General features: G+C 38.6%; 1 protein-coding gene across 1 annotated transcript in view; it reads right to left on the bottom strand.

Annotated features, from left to right (window-relative positions):
* DPYD (dihydropyrimidine dehydrogenase) overlaps positions 1-25137 on the bottom strand; it is a 211121-nt gene that overhangs the window by 59285 nt on the left and 126699 nt on the right. Inside the window, exons 9-11 of the mRNA XM_088524477.1 lie at positions 7921-8028; positions 5442-5611; positions 3476-3686 (exon numbers count right to left, since the gene is read on the bottom strand). Of these exons, the coding sequence (XP_088380603.1) occupies positions 3476-3686; positions 5442-5611; positions 7921-8028 (489 nt within the window). The remainder of the gene's footprint in view (positions 1-3475; positions 3687-5441; positions 5612-7920; positions 8029-25137) is intronic.

The following is a 25137-nucleotide window of genomic DNA, read 5'->3' as shown; positions in this document are numbered from 1 at the left end:
AAAATGTTGCCCTTCAGTTGTCATGTAACGGATAACTACTACCAAAATCTAAAAATATTCACATTTTACTTATTTTTGGTATTCCCCTTTTTCATCTCTTAAGGAAAACAAAGCGGACATTTCCACGCGGAAGTTCAGTGTCCTGGAACATGGAAGAAGCTCCTCTTTACTATTGTCTACTAAAAAGGCTAAAAGTTTTGCAGTGTGTTTTGGACAAGCATACCATTGCTCATTATTTCTTCATGAGAAAGGTGGGTCCTTTCCTCAGAAAGACACAAAAAATAAATCAGAACAAACTAACAGTGCAAAATTTTGTGGTCCAGAAATGTTGGTCCCCTTTTGTTGCTCAGGAAAAAAAAAATCTCTAGATTATTCACAGAACAGACTTAAAAGCAATTGGCCTGGTGCTAGATAGGATGCCAAGGCTCTGCACACGCAGGGCCAGCCAGGACACAACATTATATTTGTATGTATTGGAAACCTGCACTTTGGAATGGGGCTTCTACAAGTTTTGTTATTTCATATTGCAGGGCTCCAAAATCACAAACCAAGAAAAAGAGCAAGATGATGAGGGAAGGTACAATATTTTTTTTGCAGCGCTTTATGTGGGTCAGTCATGATGGCTTGAAGGCTTTAGTAAAATATGCAATAAAAAAGCAGCTTGCAAAATCTTTCTTTTTCAACAAGTAAAATATTTTTCTTCTTCTGTTTCCAGTGGTTTGATTTAAAGAGTTTTTTTTTTTTTTAAACTCATTTTAGTAAAGTGCCAATTTATTAAAAATGGTCTAGAGGGCAACTCTCCTGCTCTGTTAGCAGTTTCCTGAGCACAAAATGGACTTAGGAAAACAGATTTCTTTTTGTAATTAATGATGCATTTATATGATTCCCAATGGGAGAATGAATACTTATAGAACTGTTGCTTAAAACATAATTAACATTTTATTTTAATAAAACAAAGAAGTCTAAATATCTACCATGAGAGTAAGGAACCTTAGCTGCAAATTTAATCGTTACTGTGCAAGAATAAGAAGCATCCCAATGAGGATAATAGAGTGGAAATAGCTTTCTAATCTATGGTCCACTTCTGCCCAAGACAGCAGTGTGCTTGTTAAGAACAACTTTAAATGTGTGTGTCAAGGCTATCCTGAAGAGTGTTATTTTAAGCTTTCTTGTTTTCTCCTTTTTTAAAAATTTATTTATTATTCTTGCACCAATAACATCAGCATTTAACAGTATTAAAACCAAACAGGACAAAATCCTGCTAGCCTAGCCCATAGCAATACTGCATTCTCAGTTCCCAGAGGTGCCTTACGAATTAGGTCAACTGATAGAGCTCTTTGTATGAGCACCAATTAACACGTTTAATCAGCCTGAATCTGAGTCATTGTCAAAGAAAAATTCAAGTTGGAAGGTCCCTCTGGAAGATGCCTAGTCCTACCCTTGGGCTGACAAAAAAAAAAAAAAAAAAAAAAAAAAAAAAAGAGTCTTTTAAATTGCTGCCCCCTCCCTCTCCAACCAGGGCAACGTCACAGTCAAACCAAGTAAGCAGAGCTCCTCCTTCACCATCGATCAATGTAGCTCAAATACACTGATTAGAGAGGCTAATATTTGATTTACCACTGAGGTTTTGGAAAATCTTCCCAGAGACCTTCTAAACAGAGGGTTTAGAAAAAACACACGTGGAAACCACATTATGTTAGCAATTTTTGAAATTCCTTTTGCACTGGCAGAAAGCATTCGATTGCCACATTTACACGTGACCTGCACCAGAGCATTTATGCCCACGCAACATGTCACAGGATGACTGGTTGGCATGGCTGTGCCCTGGAGAGAAAAGCACATGGATCACTATGGCTTTCAGAACCTAACCCTGAGGAGCACCTCCACACTGGGGATCTACTTAAGTTGATGCTGAGCCGATGGCTTTTACTTTCAACTGTTTGATGCATGTGTCCAAACTCTTTATAACCAAACCTGTGTCAGAGCAGGAAAACAGAGTGAATTCTGCTCAGTTCTCCTTATGTTCTTAGTTGTACTCATACTCTTAAGCTTTTTTTTTTTTTTTCCCCTGTTACATCTGTAAACCTTGTTATGTCTCTGAAATGCTGCCTATGTGCCAATTTCTATATCTTTACTACAGAATGATGCAACTGCTAAGGCCAAAGCTTGTGAAGTACAATAAATAATGAGACAGGGTGAGACAAGTATAGGTGAATATAACAAATGTTGTGTATAGAACAGAAGCCACAGTCCTCCTGCATATGTATAAAAAAATAATGATACCCAGATCAGCTAAACCAGAATAGCAATTCTGTCCTAATTCTTGCTTAATTCAATAGGCAAAAAAGATTTCACAACTTAGATTAAAGTTGCAGCATAATGAGTTTCTCTAAGGTTAGTGAGCCTAGAATAAAACCCTGGGATCATTCTTTGATATCCTATTTAAACTGAGAGGAAAACCAAGTAGTATACTGAGCCACTATACTTTTAATATGGATTCCTGCTCTATGTGATGAGATACAGAAAAATGAATTCTTTGTAAATCAGACCCTTAGTTTTGCTTTAAAAGGTATACTTAAAGGACAAAGAAATTGTTGTGAATAAGACTAACGGTCACAAGCTGTGTAACCTCCTGAAGACTCATTTCACAAAACTGTCAAAGGGCAGGAAGGCTGCCCCTTAGCTGACTGGAAAAAAACCTGAAGATCAAAATATGTCAATACTTATATATATTTTTGCTGTTTTTTTTGTAGTTTTCTTTCTACACATTGTAATCTTTTGCTTACTCTTATCCTTGACAGAACTTATTTACTTTTCTCCTTTGTTTAGTAATAATTAGTGAAGCTGACACTTCGGTTCTGCAGATCCTGGCATGTTTTTTGAGATGTCAACCCTCCAGCCTCATTATGGGGTTTCCCAAGTGCCAAAGCATGTACTTTACATGCTATGACAGGGATTTGTTCAGCAGTGATGCGACGTTACACATCACATCTGTGGAGTGTAACCTTTCTGGCAGGTGAAATACAGTACGCTAATTAATTCAATAGCAATGTTATTTAGGAGGAATAAGCATTTGTAAGATGCTGGCAAAAAGAAATATGGTACAACAGCTGAACATGTCTTACAATCAAGTTTTAAATAGAAAATTGTCACTCAGGATTTCAGATTCTCCTCAGTGCTGGAAGAGTATAAAAGGACTTTTCACAAAGCATTTCTGCACTTTTTAAAAACTCTATCACTAAAAAACTTCAGAAGTCCGAAGCTGGACAACCAATAATCGCTAGTAACTTCAGATAGCTAATAATTTTGCCCATTAAGAAATTCCTTTATATATACATTTCTACAGACAACTCTTAGGAAAGTGAAGAAAATATTTTTCCCTTGATAATTTTATAATAAAATACTTCAATTTCCAGGCTGGAAATAAACATAAAAATAAACATCAGCAGTTTCAGAATGCATTAGTCAGCTTTACCTTTAGCGTCACTTAAAACTGAACCAAAGGCACTGATGACCACATCAGCTTTCAGGCGGACAACCTGATCCTCATCTTCTTTCCAATTTCCATCTTCACCTTGTTCAGTTCGAACAAACTCCATAGCAACAATGTGTTCACCTCTAAGAATCACTTTTCGAGGGGAGAGAAAAGGCAGAAATTCACACTTCTCCTCTTTTGCAAGTTCCACCTGTAGAATAAAAGTTAATAAAAATCTGAAATATCATTCTGTTTTCGTAACATAAGTTTTGACTCATGATGCCATACATTCTTATTTAGGAGAATGCATCTCTCTATGGTATACGGATAGTCATCTTAACATCGGTTTCAGAGTCTTCAGTGCTGCTAAATCAATTGCTTCTAGACAGTGACACTAAGAAGATTTACAATGGAAATATTTTTCTGATATATTTTCCTTATCAGTCCCTGTTAGTTTTAATGAATCCTTTAAGGGGAAAAGAGTTACCTTATGCAACCACCTTTGTCTTTTTAAAGCCCAATATTAATTAAGACGATGGCCAAATCCACGTACCCTGCGATTTTAAGGTAGATTTGTTATCATATATTGAATATTATGTGTTAGAAACAGCTTTCTGAGTGACAATACAGACTTAAAATTTTCTGAATCTTAGTCTGATAAGGTAAAACCCCTGCTGAAATCAAGCAGCATTTGGTTGGGGGAAGATCTTCACGACTTGATTGTGTCTATTTATGTGACATTTGACATACTATTTCTGTATATCAAATATGCTATCTGACATCATTCTCGTGTGGCCCCTTCCACGACATACTATTTCTGTATATCAAATATGCTATCTGACATCATTCTCGTGTGGCCCCTTCCACTTTAAGATATTTTGATTTTACAGCTTTTCAGCCACTGTGTGACTTGGTCAGTAGGTACATCCGTGACTTTTAGGAACTGACACAGGCTGCTAACAGAGATCTGGGTACACAGCAATGACTGATTCTTGCTTAGCAAGAACCTGAAAAGCACACAAATGTCTTCATTGCAATGCCTTCTGGAACCTCATTACTTGGGGCTAGAAATCCAAAGGACAAGTAAATTATGCTGCAAGAGACCCTCTGTTCCTTTTTAAGCTTTTCCATTCCCCTTCTATAAGTTCTATAAGATATTCACCTTTTTGAAAACAGGAAGCTAAATTCCCTTCAGTTCCATGACAAAGATACATTAGATGTCCTGTTATTGAAATTACACAAGAGTGCAAAGGATGCCCCAAATAAATTATAATGGAAAAAGATAACCCAACTTAAAAAAAAAAAAAAAAAAAAAGAAAAAAAGAAAAGCTCCTCCTGTAATAATACAGATACATTGAAAGGCCAAGTCAGCTTCAAAATATGCAGATGTGGGGAGAAATGACAAAGTGCAAAGCCAAACTGAAAATCACATCAACCACTGAAATATGGGATGGATGACATTGCTTCATTGCCATTGGCAGCGATTCAAATCCAAAATCACTGTAATAATTTCCTTAAAAATTTTAGATTCCCAAGGCAATGATACGATCACCGACATTCATTAGGTAGCAGCCAGATCATTCCAGGACCTATGACCTGAAGACTCACGTACAATACTTATATGGCTGCTTCAGTTTGGAAACGCTTAATTTCTGGAGCTCTTCCAGGAGTTTAAGAATTTTTTATTTTCTAATTTATAAGAAATTCCACCTCCCTGCCTGCAAGTGCATTGCTCTGATTTTACAGGGAATGGTATGTGTACAATAGAGAAAAACAATTTATACAGAGATAAATACGACTCTTAGTTCTTTAATAAAGATTTAGACATTTTAAGATCAGTTTTGTTTTTTAAAAAAGTTTGGTAGATATAATTTAAGTACCTATAGAGCACAATTTTGAGCCCTACAGAAAAAAACAACATTAGTAATCAATATTTCTTCTCATGTATGCTATTATTCAATTTTACCTCTTCTGGGACAGCCCTGATATTATTGAATCCCTTTCTGAATACCACAAATACACGACGAGCTCCACAGCGTAAGGCAGACGTTGCACAGTCGAAGGCAGTGTCTCCTGCCCCGAGTACTATCACAGTTCCATGTATTGATGGCAATGGAGAGTGACAGCAACACATCCCTGAAAGATGAAAGGAAAAACCCATTTTCAAGAAGAGAAACTGTTTCTGCATGACAGCTTAAGAGATACTTTTACACAAAGCAGTGTAAAATTGCATCTTTCAGTTTCCAAGCATGCAGTGTCACTATCAAATTATTGTGCTTCACTGAAAGACAGTTTTATTCCCATTTTTAAGATACACTTATATACATAATTTCCTAGTCAGTATCGTTAAGAGGCAGCACCTTTCTGTCTAGGAAGGAAATAAGCTCCAACACACTAGTAAGCCTGAGGTCCTATCAGGTTGAAATGAGCATTGTAACATCTTTTTACTCAAAAATTAAACTCCTCTTTCACCTCTCTCCCCATTAAAAAAAAAAAGTCTAAAGAATAATACCTTTCATTTCTGCTTTTTGTTTGTTTTGGTGGGAGAAAGGGAGGGAATGTTGAAAGCTTTGTGTAATAGTTTCTCAAATTTGCTTCCTTAGCCACACTTCTCTACAAGGCATTGACACTACTGCAACTAAGTCAGGGTTCTTAAAAGCTATGCTCTGAGAGAAGACTGTGAGGCAGAAAGAATATTCCTACATAATTCCTACATCTTCCACTGGGAGAAAATGTTTAATCTATTAATAGTTTTCTACAAACTATTTGCAAAAAGCTACATTGAGAGAATAATGATGCTGTATATTTGTTGATCACCGTCTGTTTTTGATGATTTACTTGCATAAGAAATCCTGAAGTAAAACTGAACTATGTGGACTGCATGGACTTGACTGCACTTCCTCATCAGCTTAAGCACAACTTATGCTTGTGGATTAGACAAATTATTGCAATTTTAAAAAATGATATCATAAACACTGTAAAGCTATTTTCTCAATGAGCCTCCAATAATTTAAATCACAAGAGGCTGAGCTGACCATATAACCATGGCACTCTACTGCTCTGAGTATCCTGATATACCCAAGGCAGATTTTCAGACACAGTTGCAGAGAAACCTCAGTATCCAGTTTAAGGATACAGTGCCCTGAATTCAAACATATAAATGGAGGGAGAAAGGACATTGTACCATTCAGTTTGGTAATTAACAGACAACAGCAACAATGACATTGAGGTCTATCATTGTCAGGCAGAAAAGGGGATGTCTTCAGAGTTTGTAATTTTTTTTTCATTGTAGACTTAATATATAAAATACTGGCAAATGGAGAGTACTACTTTGCAACATTTTCAAAGACATTCATCCCAGTACTACAGATACTTATGCAGGCAGAAAACAAAGTACATGAGTTCAACATGTTCGTACAGAATTCTTTAAAGTATTTTTAAACAAACAAGGAGGATCCTCCATACAAGGAGGATTGTTTAGAAGGATTTAGTTTTCTTTTGTTAATCAACAAATGTTTTAGTATGCATATTCTCAATCTGTTTCTTTTTACCATCTCTTTCTTCAAAACAGCCTTTCCTCCCAACTCATTTGAGCTTACGAAACCAGACAAAAATAAACTATTAGATCAAAACAGCAAAGAGGTGGGACAGATGGGATGCACAATAGAAATTCCCTTCCTAAATATTTTATATAAAAGGAAGTAGTAAACTTTATTTGCAGAATTATTCATTTTCCATAAGACATAAGTTCTTTAAGATGCTATTTGTGGAAAATCTATTAAATAAGCAGGCAGCCCTATTTGATGCTAAAGTTTCTAAAGAAAATCAGTTTCTGGACAAAAAAGGTACGTGTGCTTAAATATGTGGTCATATGTGCAGGACCACATACAGCACTGAATATATATCAAAAAACTCTTCATTAATACTGTGGGGAATGCAGACTGTGAATGAGTGTGTTAGAAATCAAGATGTCCCTGTGATACATCTGTGTGGGGACCCATGACCTGGCACTCAGGGCCACCAAAAGCAGCTATGGAACCTTTTGTAAAGTCAGGCAAATCTACACTCAAAACAAAGACATAAAAGCTAAAAGCAAGATTATATTTCATGCTTGTGGAACTGAGTTTTGTCTTATTTGACCCCTGTTATCCTGAGTCCTTAGTCTATAAGTTCTTTAGGTAAGAGACTAGTACTTCCTTAAACATGTCTGCAAAATACGCAGTATGACTGATCTAGAATGATTGTGCCACAGGTAAAACCAGTTTTTACGGTCAAAGCAGTCACTTATAGGGGTTGACAATACTTTCTTCTTCTTAGATCATTTCAAGGTCACCTTGTATTCACTATATGGTATTTATATCACAATAATAATTTATAGGAGGTAATGACACCTTTTGAATATAATTTAACATAAATACTGACCATGATTACATATCACCACACACCTGGCTTACTTGCCATTGCTACCAAAGGTAGAAAGTCTTTAGATGTGTAGAATCCTTGATCCATTCTCAGTCCTTGGAACATACTGTCTCGGTTTGGTTCTGGCAAACCTAAAATAGACATTTTAAAGGAATCAGAATTACAGGAGAAAATGTAATGACAAAAATATATTTCACATTACATACACTTTCTCAAAACCTCCTCTATACAAACAGTTTTACAAACCTCAGGTGTGAAGCTTGCAAAAGCAACATTGCAAATGACTGCATCTTCATGCTTATAGTTTGCAGATCCCTGGTATGCTTTTAATAGCACTGACAGTTAAATCTGTTGGATAACATATGCATGTAAGTCTTACCAAATCAAATGCAAGAGCACGGGATAGAAAGAAAATGATACATAAGGTTCAGAAGCAGGGAAATTACTGAGGAAGACAAGACTGTGGTAAACTTCTATCATATTACCTTCACACTCATTTAACTCATTGCTGTGAATTGCTTTTTTCAAAAATGCAAGGGGTTCTTATTTGCTGAGATTTATTTGTAGCTATTAATAATAGACATGTACACAGAAGCAACAGGACATAGCCAGGGAACAGTACAAAAGTAGCTGTCCATGGGTCAGATTCATCACTAACTCACTGAAATCAAAGGAGTTGGATTAAGGATGTATTGAATCCAATAATGTTTAGGCTGACTGCTATGATAAAAAAAGAAAAACACACACACACACACAAAAACTAAGCAGGAGCCAATATAAGTGGCATTTCCTGCTACTTATACTACTATTTTGCAGAAAACTGCAGGAAACCCAATTTTGCAATATTTACATTTGAAGAAAATGCAGAGGATTTTTCTCTTGTACCTATAACCATCTGGCATAGTTTCAAGCTCTTTGCTAAGCATCCACTGTAAGTTCTACTAAATTATAATGTATCCCCCTTGCTGCATTATTATTTGCCCTGCTAATGATTACATTTATTTTGTTAAAAAGGAGAGAATGAGTATGGCATAAAAGCTACTAGTGCAGCTAAGAGAGGCAGACAGAAAAGGACAGACTGAGAAAGATCAAGAACTGGTAAGATCCCCTTTAGAGAGAAACTACTTCATAATAAACAGCTACCCTACAGAAGCTGGCTTTACAGACAGATCAAATATTGATAAGTAGCCAACAACCTTCCAGGGGAGAGAGCATTTGAAGAAAAAAATAAAACAGCTACAGAGAAAAGATACAGTTTACAGCAAACAGTTTTGGAGAAGAAATTAAATTTAAAAAATAAAGTCATCTATGAAAGACAGAATTTGGGTCAAAATAATGACCCAGAAGATAAATTATTTCAAGACCACTTTCCATTCAAGAGAAATACCCTTTAAAGATGAATTAAAGAGATCTTTTAGCAAGTGGGAGTTCACAAGCTAGTACAAAATAGCCAGGAGCCACTCAAGAAAAAATGCTTACAAAAACATGAGCTCCTTCCCCTTACTTTTACACTCGCGTTAGTTTTAGTCAGTTCTCTTTTCTCCAAATCCACCTGCAAGCCATCTAAAGGCTTTTGCTTATTATTAGGTATTTCCTATCCCGAAACAGTCTTCCATTATTGCAGTTCTCATATCTTTAACCCATACCAAGGTCTGGAACTAACAATTATTTCCTTTGCTGGCAGTGAACAACAGCCTAAAAACACAGCACTACCAGTGCCACTCTGATGGACTCTGCAAGCAGCTATGCAAGGAGTGAGCTGCTATGAGGCCACTGCCTTCCAGAGCCAAAGCTCGCTCGCGCTCTCTCTATATTTGTATATACACACGTATAAATACACATATGCATATATACATATATATAAAGCATATGCATATATTCATATATAACAGCATCTACATATATGTCAGCACTTCTTATTTTTGCTCTCACATAATACTCATGCATGGCAATTTGCTAAACCAGAGGTGTCAAGTTCATGATCTTTATTTACAGGGAGCCGTCTTAGAGTCTTCTTTTACCTTTCCTTCTAGTCTAACCCAAAACTGAACCACCAGCTGCAGCGATGCACGCACAGGGCAAGGGACTGGCCTTAAGAGCAACGCGTCTAGTCCAGTTGGTTGCTGCACCAAGTAAATCAGGGCTTGTCCACACATCAGTCAGCTAAGGAAAAAGAAGAATGGCTGCTGCTATTGCCATAACTATTGCCCAGAGCTGGAAAGGGGGAGCAGAGACCCAGCACGTGTCCCTCCACGTGTTATGATCACATCCAGAGGCCCTCCACATGTTATGGCCAAATCCCCTCTCCCAGAAACAGGGATACCTGCTGAGCCTCAACTCCGTGTTTGGATGACTTAAAGCTGAGGTGTTTTAAAATTATTTTCTAAATTCACCATTTCTCTTCTGAAAGCATCCTTCTAAATAGCAGAAAAGGCTAGAATACCTGTTTTGAACCATCTCCCTGCTCTTTTATGCACTGATCTTTCCAACTTCCTCCTTGTGTTCCCATATAAAATTATTTCAAATGTAACACAGTGCCTGATAACATTCTGACTTGGCAAGAGTCTTACAGATACAGGTAGCTTATGGTCAGAGGATGATTACAAAGGCGTATGGCAGAAAAAGAAGGGAACATATTGCAAATTCAAAGCACATAAGCATCCTTTAACATTCCTGAATGCTCTGTTCTTCTTCAACAAGTCTGGTCTGTGGTCTGGGGAAATGGAGATCAAAATCTATGTATATAAAGCAGTTTTATTCTATGTCACACAATCCATGAATTGTATGAATTGGCCCATGAATTTTAAGTACATTAAAGTTTTTTTTTGAAAGATCACATTGAAACTATATCCTCTTAACTGACAGATTTAGTTTTCCCTAAACTACTTGCATTCAGTGGCATATTTGCCTATGTGTTTATAAGTCACATTTATTCACATCAACATTGATGACATTGCTTTGCATGGGTCAATATAAAACAGCGTTTGAGGTGTGAACTCCAGTGGAAGGCATTTCGGCTGCGCCGCAGCCGCTTGCACCCAGGTCACCATTTCCAGCCACGTTATGACAGACACCAGAACTGCAGCTGAAAGCCACTGCTATCTACAGAGTTACTCTCTGCACATTTTAAAGGTTTGATCCTGCAAAATGAAACTTTTAGCAAAGTTGCAAATGCTCTGCAGGTGCTCAGCTTCTCTCAAGGTCAGTCCATTAGCGATTAACACATTAGTAAATACTTTTGAGGCTTATATTTTTAAAGGATCTCTCTCATTTGCCAGGGAATGCTTTTTTATTTATGGTGGCAGCTTTGTTACTTCCTGTTGTGAGGTTCAATAGAGTATGTTTTCTAGGTGGCTGATTTTTTTTTTTTGTTTGTTATGTATGTTGATGGAGATAAGTGTTTTAATTACTTTTTAATGTGTATGGTTTTGTATTTTCCTCCTCTCTCCTTTTATTTCCTGCTGTTGAGATTACTGCCTCATCTCCACAGCAGGTGGCTCTTTCAAATTTGTTTTCTTTGTAAGCCCGGTAGATTTATTTTGTAATATAACTGCTCTTTTTTACTGTTTTTTATTAATGATTTCTTTACTTTGGAACAAGGTATACTTCCAAGGTCCATAAGAGTAATTCCCTAATGATGGCTAAGGGCTTTGTTGATAGGAGAAGACACTTGCGTTAGTGCTTTCTTACCCTCACATTAGGATGAGTGCTGTGTACAAATGTAAAAGGAGGCCCTCAAATCTATCAATGAGATCCACAGACAACTGCTGGAATACACACTACGATGTACACTAACATAAACACCACAGTACTTTTTGTTGTCCAAATAATTAGCTGAACCTGTAAGTAACATGGTCCATAGGTTCTAGGCTTTAAACTCCTAGAAATTGGCACTGAAAGAGCAGGAAAAAGTGCCCAGAGACCAGCCAGAATGAAAGCTGTTTTTATAATCCTAACTCTCTTTAAATACCACTGGTCAATTCCTGTTTAGATGTGGCCAATATTTCACAGGAGCCAGTCATCAATCTCCAAACAGGAAGAGCAGCCAGAATTTAGAATTAAGCCATATTTGTGATGGAAATTAGAATATGACCATGCAATTCGTGTCCAGTGTCTGAACTTGAATTATAAAACCATGCAGCCTTACAGTCAGTTCTCAAAGCATTTAGCAATCCTATGATCAGACCAATCAGACATCCATACAGAGTGAAATGTCCAAAGGCAAATTATTACTTTTTAGACCCATTACATCTAAAAATAAAGTCCACATTTAATTTTATAATTAGTCTATTTCTTTTCAAGGTTTTGCACACCTTCCACAGTCTACTTCTAGTCTTAGTTGTTCTTAGTAATTCTATTCCTGTCAACACAGGGGACCTGGTCCTCTACTTAGAGTATTATTGGAATAACACTGAAGTATGAGTGAGCATATGATTTTCACTATATTTTAGTGAAAATCACTGGGGTGTTTTGGGATGATTAAGCAAAGATCTGAAAAAGCAATGTGGTGATTTTGCAATCCAGATAAATGCCAAAGACTTAACCATCAGGGAGAGCTCAGCACTTACCCTCTTAAAAGCACTCTCTTAAATTGCATACCTCAGAACTGAAGCATACAGTATCGCATTTGGAACATAATTCTTTAAAGGACACTCTTGAAGTGATATAAGACTGGACAAAAATATACAGCTTCCTAAAATAAGGAGCAAATGGCAATTGTCCTATTTCTTCTCAGGTTAGAAAGTGATATTTAATGCTTCCAAGTATTCAAAGTAATAGTCAAAGTGAGGATCAGTAAGCTAAAAGCAAGTCCCTTTGAAAGAGTGATCTGAAACAGCACAACTACAATGAAATAAACCTCATCACAGAACAGGATGAATGGAGAAGTCTGCTCACCTTCCCCTGGGTTCTGTTCTGCCCAGTATTGTTTATTGCAAGACTTAAAATACTGAAACAGTTTGCTATGCATCTTGATTTGTGGAACACGAGGTCTGTAAATTGTAATGCAGCATAACTGAAAAACATCTGCTGTAAAAAAAAATAAAGCGAATATTGCTGCAAAACTCATGTCATCTGAGCAACATTTATTACAACTGGCTACAAATCTGAAAAGGTCACTAGCAAAACTGCATTTAGTAGTTTCAGCCAAAGCCATCTCTAACAAAAGTATGCCATTCCACCCAAAAAATGAGCTTTCTCCAGTCTACTTACAACAGAGCTGGACTGGATTTTCAGTCCTGATTGGAATCTCGATCACTTCTCACAACTGGCACAAGCTGTCGTTATTCAGGAGCATCCTTGAACTGGCATAGCAGGGGTGCTGAAGTTTTAAGATTTGACATACTAATGGTGTCACTTCCTTTCTCTCTTCCTTTCACAAGCATGTTCTGAACACTAACATGCCAAAGGAAAGACCCAGGGGGCTGTATTTCCTCTAGACACCAGCCAGATACTATTTGTCAGTGCGATACCCTGCACCACACTCCAGGCGCAGAAACTGGCCCCGCTGCTTCCTCTTGTTCAGTAAATGGTGCGTAAGTGAACTGGCCAGAAAAGCAAGACCACCTCCTTGGGGACTGCCTGTCAGTGAACTCGAAGGACGCACAAAACAGTCCCCATCGCAGAAGCAGCAGTATGCTGAAAAGAGATTTTGATGCAGTATGGCACATCTGAATATGTACAAGTAAAAGCTAAATAAACTGGAAAGAGAGAGAGGATCTGGGGACAGCAGACCCCTAAAAGAAAAGCAAAAGCAAGAAGAGGAAATACAAAAGCTCCTTATAAGAGGAATGATAACCTCACCCAAACAGGTTGATTACAGCATACCTGTCTAATGTGTCCAGTTTATAGGCACTCAGGCTGGCACAGGGAAATGATACGAAGCCAATGAGAATTTGTGCAAAGGGTAAATGAAGCATTGGCCTAGAAAAGTATTTTTCTTGTTAAGCCTTAATTTCAAAAAAGTTGGAAAAAATAATCTTGAGAAAGCTACACATGATACATGTGGAGGAAGCAGGGTAAGATGAGCTTTAATCTGACGGAAAACATCCATAAAGAAAGAGACCACAAATGCTTAGCTGGCATCAGAATGAAAAATAAATACTAGGTCTTTACTGCAAAAGAAATGTTGACTTTCTATCAGTGGCAGCAGATTCATCTGCTGAAAATACACAGGGAACTACTAAGTTAATATTCTGGAACAAGAGCCTTCGGTCAGATCTCAGCCACTGGACAGTGAGGTAGCTGCAGTGAAATTGAGACAACACCACTTGCATAATCATGTCCTATACTTTTGATATAGCAATATAGCTGATCATTAATGTATACAAATATAAGCTCTGATTTTTATCTTTTTCTCCTAAAATTTAAAAAATAGCACAGAAAATTACAGAAATATTTAACCATAGTCCTTTCTCTTGAACCCAGTACAAAATCGCAGAATGCTTAGGGTTGGAAGGGACCTCTAGAGATCACCTAGTCCAACCCCCCCGCTCCAGCAGGGACACCCAGAACACGTGGCACAGGGTGGCATCCAGGCAGGTCTGGAAGATCTCCAGGGAAGGAGACTACACAACCTCTGTGGGCAGCCTGTGCCAGGGCTCTGTTACCCTCACAGGACAGACGTTCGTACTACTACACTGATGCATGCAACTTCCATGACATCCTGAACCCCAGTCAAATACGGTGACTATGAAACAGTAGGATGCATTAATTACAGCTTTGCATTCTGTATAATAACTATATTTGTCTCAAATATTCACAAAATGCTACTTATTTGGGTAGAAGCTCCTGCATACCAAGTACTAAGTCACAGAGTGGGACTCCCTGATTATTTCTGCTTTTAAAACGTAACAAGATTTCATCCAAAGCGTTTACATGCATACACACATATTTCTAAAACAAACTAGCCTTGAGTATAAAACAGCAATGTTTTCCAAATGCTACTGAATCATTACTGAATAATTATTTAAATGAAATTTCAATATCAGAAACAAATATTATTTTCCATTCCTTTAAATCTTATTATAATATATTATACTGTTTTACCTCAGAATATTAGTATAGCAGTTTTGTCCACATGGAAGAACAAAAAGATGCTACAGAGATTATTCAGTAATTACTTCCATATTGTTCTACCCACGCTGAATTTCTGCATCACTTCAGGTACACCATCTCTACATATGCTTTAAAATAGTGTCTCATAAAAAGAATTCTAAACACTATTCATTTTTCTGCAGCACAGACCTACGACTAAAAACCTATCATCAGTGCATTCTGATGAAAAGGTAATAATTAAATCTTTTTTTCCCTGCTTCTCCTACAGCACATTATTTGACCTATGATAAAACAACCTATCAAATTTCCATTTATTATTTCTACCTGAAGGGCTTTGCCAGCTCACACAAACATAAATCTCCATTTGTCAGATTTAAACTGTACCTGTCCCAGCTGCTATGAGGGTTCATAGCTCTTGTCCCTTAAAAATTACCGAATAGCATCAAGCAACATAACCTCCCTCCAGCCTTCACTGACCCTTGCAATCAATAATATTTGTAACCTGTATGCGCAGTTAAGTAGAACAGAAGCCAGGCACTATCCTAGTTAACCACATTGAGCTGTGATAGTACAACCTGCTCCCTTGTGTTTCCTGTGATCAATGTTAATCTCTGGACCAAGAATACAAGAATGCAGCCCCTTGCTTCCGAATTCATCTCAGAAGGATGTTATAGATTTGCAGGTCTGCACAGGGAGTGGTGGATTTAATACAACCAGCCATTCAAGGAAAGAATACATCTAGGCTCTCATTCTTTCTCATTACCCTCAGCACGTTTTGGGTCTTGGGAAGACAATACACAATGCAGGAAAATACACATGTGATGGCTTAAAGAAAGCACTCTCTGTTAAAATGCTATCAGGTAACAGTTATTCATTACAGCTGTATCCATTAGTGCCACTATAGGTAAGGTGGGATCAGTGATTCCATTATAATCACTTTGTTTAAAGGTTTATAAATAGACGGCCAACATTCATTCCTTCTAGAAAAATTTCATATATGGTAAATTAAACAGAAATCCCCTAAAAGTAATAAAGCCTAGTTCTGCTCTGTTAAAATGAAACAATTATGGAAAGAAAGAGTAATTCAGGTTTCTGATGGTGTTTGTTCTCCTACCTCTGAACTAATTTTATTTAAAAGGAGGCAAATTTGTCAACCAATTAGTCTAATTAGACAACTGCATCTGAATGTAGAGCAGGAAGAAAGCAACTTCAGAAACCCTCTACCACAGAGAAGGTGCCTTTTGAATCTGTCACGCTACCAGAACGCATGTTTCCACAGCTCTTGTAACTGCATATTTATAGGATTGGCTGTATCGGCTCCTCGACAGCAGTTCCAATGCAATGAATCATCTATCAAAACATTTGAGAAGACTTTCTTACTCATTTCTTTAAAGCAACATTTTGAAGGGACATTTTCTGCATGATAATGATCCAGTGTTCAGGATCAACTAAGAAAAACAGCGCATAGAGCTTTATAATTGCAGGTGAATAGTAAGCAGCCCTTTTCAGAGGTTTATCTTCTCAGATTGCCACATGCTGCGTATCAGGACGCGGCGACGAACATGACATTCTTGTAGCAGGCTGAGGGGTCAATAGTCTTTCTTACCGAGGTCACTTACCCACTTCACATCAGTGTCCTTATCATTAAGCACATTTATCTGGCTTTGCTTTAAAAAGGGGCTGTAGCAAGGGGTTTTATGTAAATACTCTGTTAATATGATACGCTAGTACACAAGGCGATGAGCTGTGCATGTTGGAAATAATTAAGCAAGACTGTACTTCAACCTAAACGCCTCTGAGTAAGGGTCAATAGCAGAAAGAAGAGTCATGAAGTTCTCTAAGTTTTCTCAGTTATCCACTAAATAAATGGGAGATCCTTACTCAGCTTCAGCATGTGTTGTATTTTATATAAAGTGTTATTTAACATCAGTGTCTTCTTTAGCCAATAAGTCAAGCACCTCAGATCAGGTACTTTGGGCAGAAACATAAGCAGCGGAATCTTAGATACTGTAAAGCTACTGTCTGGAAAATAGAGAAAAGATGGTGAAAAATTTCCAAACACCTTTTCAACATTCAAAGACGCAAAGAGAAACATTGTCAATGAAAATCACAGATCAGGGACTTTGTGGGTACAAAAATCTGCAGAGATGGGCACAGAAGGACCCTCCTCTTGAGCTCACTTTGTGTTTGGCTAATTAAAAAATTCAAAATGGAAATTGTGCCTCCTACGATTGTACCTCCTATGTTAGGAAACTAACTTTTGTGATACTTAAGGCATCGAAGAGATAGAAACCTAAGTCTCATTTTAATCGATGAAGAGGTGGCCACATCCAGAGACACCTACACTTCGGAACGTTAACACCAGCTGCCTGAAAGACCTTCCAGTCGACAGTGTGAGCGCTCCCAGGAGGACACATGCATCTCTGACATGAGCATCTGACCCATGCTCATGCTACAGCAGTCACACAAACACATTGAGGAATGAGCAGGGTCCTGAAAATCATCGTGGTGCCTATTCTTGTAGTTAGAATCATACAGCCATAAAACTCTCTCCCAGTAGAGTCTCAAATGGTAACAAAAACAAGAGGCATCTGATCAATAAATAGAAAATAAAGTTACACAGTCCCAACAGATCCCTCTAATGAGGATTTCTCTCTGAAATGTTCATGCTTGTCTAATGCTGCTGCTTTTAATCCTTTCACACCAGTGGGTCCTATATGCTTGCATTAGTGCTAATGTAAAACAAATGAGCATTTTACACAAGGATATCCACTCTCCTAAAGTAAAGGGGTTAACGCTAAAGTAAGCTTTAGGAATGTAAATTATTTTCCCCATGTGGCTGGAAAACTACATGAGTTATTCATTTAAAAATTATTACCATATAAAATCATTATCATCTCTGCAGTCAATGCACAGTTCACTGACAACCTTTTGGACCACTACAATTAAGAAAAGCAGCATCCTTAATGAAGTTACAAAACACATTGTTTATTAAATAGTAAACTGTATCTTTAATTACCCTAAATATTATAATCTGATGAAAAATTATTTCATAAACCTCAAGACAAATTATGTTAGAGATGAAGTATGCATTTTGTTCCTCTATGAATCCTAAACAACACTTCCAATTTGCCTACAGGTTTCTCTAGCATGTAAATCTTTTCCTCAAATTATTTTCAAGAGTCTATACCCAATGCCACTAGTATAAATTTTAAAAATGAGTTGTACTCTTTCTTTTTAAAAGAGATTTAGCTTTTGACAGATGGAGAAATTGGCTGTCGTAGTAAATGAAGCTTTTCTAATAATCCTCAGAAGGTAAAGTGAAGCTACATTTCTGAAGGGGTGCCAAAACCAGGTTCATTGAAATAAAGACAATTTTGGGGGGGGGGGGGGTTACTATAATTTATTATATTGCTGCCCTATTCTGAGATAAGAGATAACAACTTTGCTTAAAATTATCAAGGGTTTGGTGGTATGCTATTACACCAATAAATACATACAGAGCTAATTTTAATATTCCATCCTGTTTATATGAGTAATCTCTGTGCGCTGCAGAGACACCTTTTGCTGTCTGCCCAGTATTAGAGCTTCCTGGCTGGGGTGCTGAGCACTAGCTGAAAAAAGGTGACAGTTCACAGTCAGCCTGGAAGCAAAAATGCTTAACTGTTCACAGCATTAGGCCCTTCATCGTGCTTGGATCAAAACAGACAGAAGCCAATAGAAAAATGCTGCCCCATTCTGTCTATATACTTCATCATACATATTTTAAGTCCTCTGCGGAACTTAAATAACTGAGGACAGCTATTCACTGCAGCACTGTAATTGTAAAACTGGAAAAAAACCTTCTGTCACAAGAGTCAGCATTCAGTATTTGATATTGTAAATATTATATATTCATTAAAATACAAGAATTGATAAAATGCTGTTTAGAGCTTAAACAGAAGTACCATAGAGGTCAATAGATAGCAAACACGCATAGTTGTACAACTAAGACAAGGCTTGTGCACACAGTTTGCACAAGATAGTTAAGAAACCCCAGAGACATTAAAGATTTGGTCAAAATCTTACTGCAATTTTCCTCTGTTCTCAGGGAATATTAGTATTTGAAAGAAATTCTTAAATATCACTAGCTACAGGTATAGACGGGTTTGATACATAAAAACAATAAACCTATCTCTGATATCACTTCTACTGTAGTCGACTGAAAGCAGGTCACAATAATTCTGCAGCCACAATTCTCTGCTATGCTGGGAGCTCCTTAGATCCACGCAAACATCCAACATAAATTACACAGTGCACCCCCATTGTTCTGTTGACAAAGTTCTTTCAGGAGTTTGGCCTCTGCAAAATAGTTACACCAAACAAGAAACAATATTTTAACAACTTAAGCTACTTTTACTTCATATATAAAATTAGACTTTGCCTGTCTGAACACTTGCCACAGAATGACTTTAATTAACCTTAGCAGCAACAACAGTTGTATGAAAATGAAGAGACTACAATAAACAGAATCCTCTAACTACATTTACCCACACCTTCTGGAAACCACCACTTTCTCTCTGGTTATAGTATATAATGCAAGTAGAAAACATGTATTCACTAATGTATGCAAATGCAAAATCAACACTCTGTATATAAAGGTAGCACACGTGTGATGAAAATTATCAGCCTGACAGCCGTGCACGGACAGTTACATCCCCAAGGATGTGCGCACGCCCACGCGCAGAGCCAGACCTGCGAACACGGGCTCCGCAAGAGCTCACGCTCTCATGTTTATTTTGGGAGGGATTAGGACTGTAATACCTCTCGAGTCTGCAGCCAAATGCTGAGCAGACATATTTACATACGAGAGCCACATTTTTCATAGTTACCTCTATCATCAATTTAACATAAAAGAAAAAGAATATACAAATGAGCAAGCTGTTCAAAAATCAAGTAACAAAACTAATTCTAAATGCAATCTTTTAAGATTAAAATATTAATATCAATGTATGATGGGAAAGGTTTGGGGGACTTGAATATTTACTGATTTATTCATTAAACCATTTACTCAAATAGTTTAGAATAACGTGCTGAAATCAAGACTCCCAAATACATAGGTGTTACAAAACAGAGGGGTATCAATTAAAGATAATTCATATATCCAACTAAAACAACTCAAAAGGCTGGATTATTTTAGAAAGAGAAAAGCGAAGAACGAAATGCTCAGAAAATGCAGTGGTGAGAAAGATGCCTCAACTGCCATGTTAAGACATTGAAAAATAAAAGAAAAAAAACAAATACTTAAGATTCCTGAAGCTTTGTAATTAAGCGTGTAACAAATGCAGCATGCAGAATTCCTGGCTGCACTGCAAGAGGCATAAAATTCACAAAATGAAGGCTGTGGTATTACAGCAACGCCTTCCCATTTTCACTACATGTAGAAATGCAAATCGGTTTAGCAGACGGCAAGCTATACTCTACGCTTGGCTGCATGAGTTATTCTGATACCAATAGTAATAAATAGCACTTACTGTTTGTAGTGCTTTCTGTTTTCAAGGTGCTACACAGACAGTCAGTCCTCAGAATATCTGGATAACAGATAAGCATTTATCCCGCTTTACAGATGTGCAAAGAAATTTAAGTGATTTGCTTAGGACCATACATTAGAGCAGATAGTGATGGCTCCTGGGCATCCACGCAATAGGATTTAGAAAGGCTAGAACAGGGGATCTTTCGTAATCAGCATTATTATAGCCAGGGAAGCATGCAGACTCGTTCCTGCCTAATGCAACAGTGGAGCGAACGTCGGCCTAGTGACTCCCCACGCGCAGCGGGAGCAGAGCCGGCCCTGGAGCACCCCATCCGACGGAGGCATCGCAGGCGGAGAGACGGGCAGCTGCTCCCGGGATCCCTGCAAGGCCCCGCGGATTGCGGGCGGCCCTGACCACCCCACATGAGCAGTAAGCCTCCACACTGCAGACCCTTCTCAAACTCCACAGCTGGTGCTTACCACTTCCACCAAAAACCTATGCCAGGATGAGTCAGTGCTCAACACCGTGAGGACAGCTCAACACCGTTTACTAGTCATGGCGTTTAATACTATCAAAGAATTTTTAGAAATGGGAAAGGGCTGGGAGACTGTCAGTGATGAGAGGCGCCATGAAGACACGCAGGATGCGAGGGCTGCGGGCAAGCGACGAGGCTGCTGCCGAGGCCTGCAACACCTAAAGAAGCTGGGCCAGGGGCCCAGCGGGCATTACACAAGGAACTGCTGGATGGGCCAGGTAACAGAGAGAGATGCTGACAAAGTTACAGACAATGCCATGGAAAATGGTTGCATTTCACAAGGGGTTAAGGGGAAGTTGTATGAAAAAACAGCTAAACTCCACAGATCACTGGAGGGGAGGGCTGGGGCCCTCAGGGGGACTGCAACTCCGCAAGGACAACTTGCACCCCAAGAGTAGTGGCCAGTCCTGCCACCAAGGCCAGGGGAGAACAGCAGCACCCGAGCAGACAGACTGAGCCCTCCGGTGCCACCACAGCAAGGACCTGCCATGAGGCCCATGCAGTGCAGAGCACCTCCCTCCCCCTGCCTCTGCTGCCAGGACAGCACCCGCCCCAGGCACCAACAGCCCCACACGTCCCCTCTTCGGCCCTTTGCTATCAATTCCTGTCAAGTACTGACTTCTGCAACTATTTTCCCTGTTTCAAGGAACTGAACCATATTCACAGGCCATGCCAAATCATAGCTATTTTGCCAGTAACCTGCATACAGTGGACACAGGTAGAAAGACTTGCTAAACTGGGCAGCTGCATGGTCTATCCTTGCAAATCACATGTGAATGCTAATATTTAAAAAACAGGAGTCAGGATCTCCAAGGGTTCTGCAAAGAGCAAAGCAGAATCAGCATCTAATTAGAAGCCTCCCTGTTTCCGGTAACTACCCACAGAGCACGAGGAGTTCAGCTGCAGAAGCAGAGAGGCTGGTGCCTCTTTAATGAACTGTTTTTGAATGAGGTGGTCAGTTGGTGTCAGTGCAGACAATGGCAACTTTCCTTCATGATTACTTAGTTTCTACTAATTGATTTTTTTTCTTACCTTATCTAATTATGCATCTTCTCTTACCTGCCACCTAGCAACCTTACCTATGATTTAATTATGTTTTGAAATAAACAGTATACTGGCTGGCATAATAATATGCTTATTCTTCTAGCTGTCAAAGGTAATTAAAATCAGTGCAAAAATCTTCAAAATACAAATGTTTCCCTATTTTTCAACTTACAACAGTACAGTCAAAAGAGATATTTACAAAGGTTTTTTTTTTACTTTTTTTTTTTTTTTTTAAAAACTTAACTTTACCTTTTTAACTGTTACCTATTTGGAAACAATAACTTACAAAGAACAGAAAAGATCTAAATTCATCAACACATACCTATTTGATTCATTCTTTTTCTGTAAAGAGAAAAATATCTATATTGCTAAAGGAAGAAAATTTTGAAAATGTAACTACAAGCTGTATGAGCTTTCTGCTTTGTTTTCATTGCTTTCATTTTTATCATTTTACACATGCTGCTCATTTCCTTCAGCTTTTATTTCTTCCATGTGTGTGGTTTTTTTTTTTTTTTTTTTTTTAAGTTTATGCATTCTGTTATATTTTTCTTCCCTTATATTAGCATAATTTCTTCAGCTTTATTTCCTTGTGGATATGTTGTTGTTGTTTGTCTCCCCTTTACCTAGTTGTGTTTTCCAATCCTGCCTCCTCCCCTTCGGCCTTTCTCGCAGGCTCACACCGCCAGCACCGTCTCGGGAGCAGCTGCAAACCTACCAGACTCAAACACCGCCTGCCTTCGGGCACAGGGTTTTAGCAGCTACAGGGAGCTCTGGAGAAAGTGTTTTCTCATTCATTAGTTATATCACTGCCTAAAAAAAAAAAAAAAAAAAAAAAAAAAAAAAAAAAAAAAGGAAAGAAAAAGAAACACACACACCACCCAGGAGGTCCTGCAGCATTTCGGGTCGATACTTTGCAAAATAGATAATGTATTAAAAAACAAACAGATCAACCACAAGTAGAACAAAGAAGCTTTTTTCTAGCAAAGCAGGAACTCTACCAGAGTAGTAGTGCCTCCCATACAATGATTTTCAACTTTTTTTTCAATTTGCTGTTTGCCTGAGGGGATTAGCAGGCCTGTGGAACTGGCTCAGGGAAGAGGCGGGCATGTTCTAGCAGCTGCACCCGCTGTCTTCCAGTGCTTGCTACACCCAGCTGAGCGCGAGCGTGGCACCTCCACACCTGACACCAGCAAAAACATCACGTATGCTCCTGGCAGAGACCAACTGGCTCAACACTGTGCAGAAGCCATACATTTCATCTGCTTTTCTGCATAAAGCAAGACCTTTAGGCAGATCTGTCCTGCTGTCACTCCTTACAACGCCACAGGCTGCCCTACCGCCAAGACTGGCGCTCGTTCTGCTGAGGTAATCCAGGGCAGACTTGCTCACCAGGCAGACAGCAAGCTGCCCCCCAAGCCAACCCCGTCACACTGCAGTCACTCGAGGACAGCACACAACATGACTACAGTCATTTCAGCAACTGCACCTGTGCTGCGTAGACACAACCACCAAAATCAGCACAGCTACCTGCACGTGGAAAGTGAAGTGTGTTCGTGGGCTGTTGCAAGAACAAAGCCTGGCATTGTTCTTAACACAAAAACCTTTAGACAATTCCTCCTACACTACTTAAAGCTGTATCCCTAATTATGGAGTGTGGAACTCTCCTATACGGGATTGATGTTGTTTTGTATGTTGTTATGGAAACAAACCAAGTAGAAGTCTCTGCTTTGTGTAGAGAAATTTGAGGCAGATTTTACACTAAATAGTTGGTTTTCCAGTATATAAGCATCACCACCATATGGCTATTAATCTCCACCCCAAGACTATGTCCTCATGCCAAAACGAAGGTCTTTCCAGGAACGAAGCAAAAATCACTGGATATGCTCCATCCTGTGACTTGTCATTAAGAAACAAAACGTGGTCATCTCAGTTAGGAACAGTTTATATGTAATTAGGAACATTTGAAAACATAAATCAAAATATTCCTAAGAAAACAGCAGTAAACCTCAGGAACACAGACTGCCTCACTTGGGTTCAAGGCCCATTTTTGAACACCCCATGAATCACACGCACACACACACATACCATGGGTCAGACCACTTGCCTTACTTCCTTCAGGAAGGAAATGGAATCTGCCACCCCTTCACCCACACACAGGCCCGGGACCATCATCATGGCTCTTAATGCCACTGCTGATCCTATTTCTTCACTCATGATTTTGCTTTCAGGGAGGGCAACATCACTCCGGGTGAGGTCATAGGCTTCCTCATCCATTCCTGGAAAGACTTCCTGACTTCGGCCTAGGAAAACGCTAATAATAAGCCACTTCTGACACGGGATATTTATGCTGCCCTAGTGTCCTTCGTTGCATCCTTGGGTGATTTCTAACCACTCCTTAAAGTGATCACATTAGTTATTCTGCAGCTCTGGGAACATTAATATATACCCTGCCTGAGCATGCACAGCTATGGATATAGAGCTACAGTCCTTCCGACTTTTCCACTGCTAATTCGGACACCAGACATAAATATGGCTGAGGACACGGCTTAAATATCCTTCCAAGCGAACAGGACAACAGTTTGCCCATCACTCATTAAGCAGAGCAAAGCAATCAAAAGAGTGAGCAGAGTAGACCCTGGTCTTTTGTTGCCTGTTTGCCAGAGCAATGACTTACAAGGTTTGGGCCAAGTTTTTTCTTTTATATTAGATGGGAAAGCAATACTTTTTAGATGGAAAAGTGGTGAATCACAAGACTTGTGAAGTTACAGAAGGTAGGTAATAAGAATAGTGTTTTTTTTTTAATAGGTAACATAATTGCAGTTATTTTTGACAATAAAAAATAACATTGAAATTAAGATTTGAATTACTCACAACTATAGCCATAGGGCTGTGCTTCTAAAATCTCAGCTGAGTACTCAATTTTCATCTAGAAGTGAAACCAGGGTTGAATAACCAGCAGTCAGTGCTGCTTTCCTACTGTAAGAATAACTAATACAGAGGGAGTGAAATGAAAAGAGCTGGCAATGCATTTCCCCCCCAGCATATCAAGCAGGTTTTCATACGGAAGCAGTGGTCATCAATCACCACCTCAT

This window comes from Tinamus guttatus, unplaced genomic scaffold (assembly GCF_059628265.1).
Source record: "Tinamus guttatus ecotype Peru unplaced genomic scaffold, ASM5962826v1 Tinamus_guttatus_pri_ptg000211l, whole genome shotgun sequence".
Lineage (NCBI taxonomy): Eukaryota > Metazoa > Chordata > Aves > Tinamiformes > Tinamidae > Tinamus > Tinamus guttatus.
Note: the sequence above shows the minus strand (reverse complement) of the source record. Positions and strands in the feature narration are given on the sequence as shown.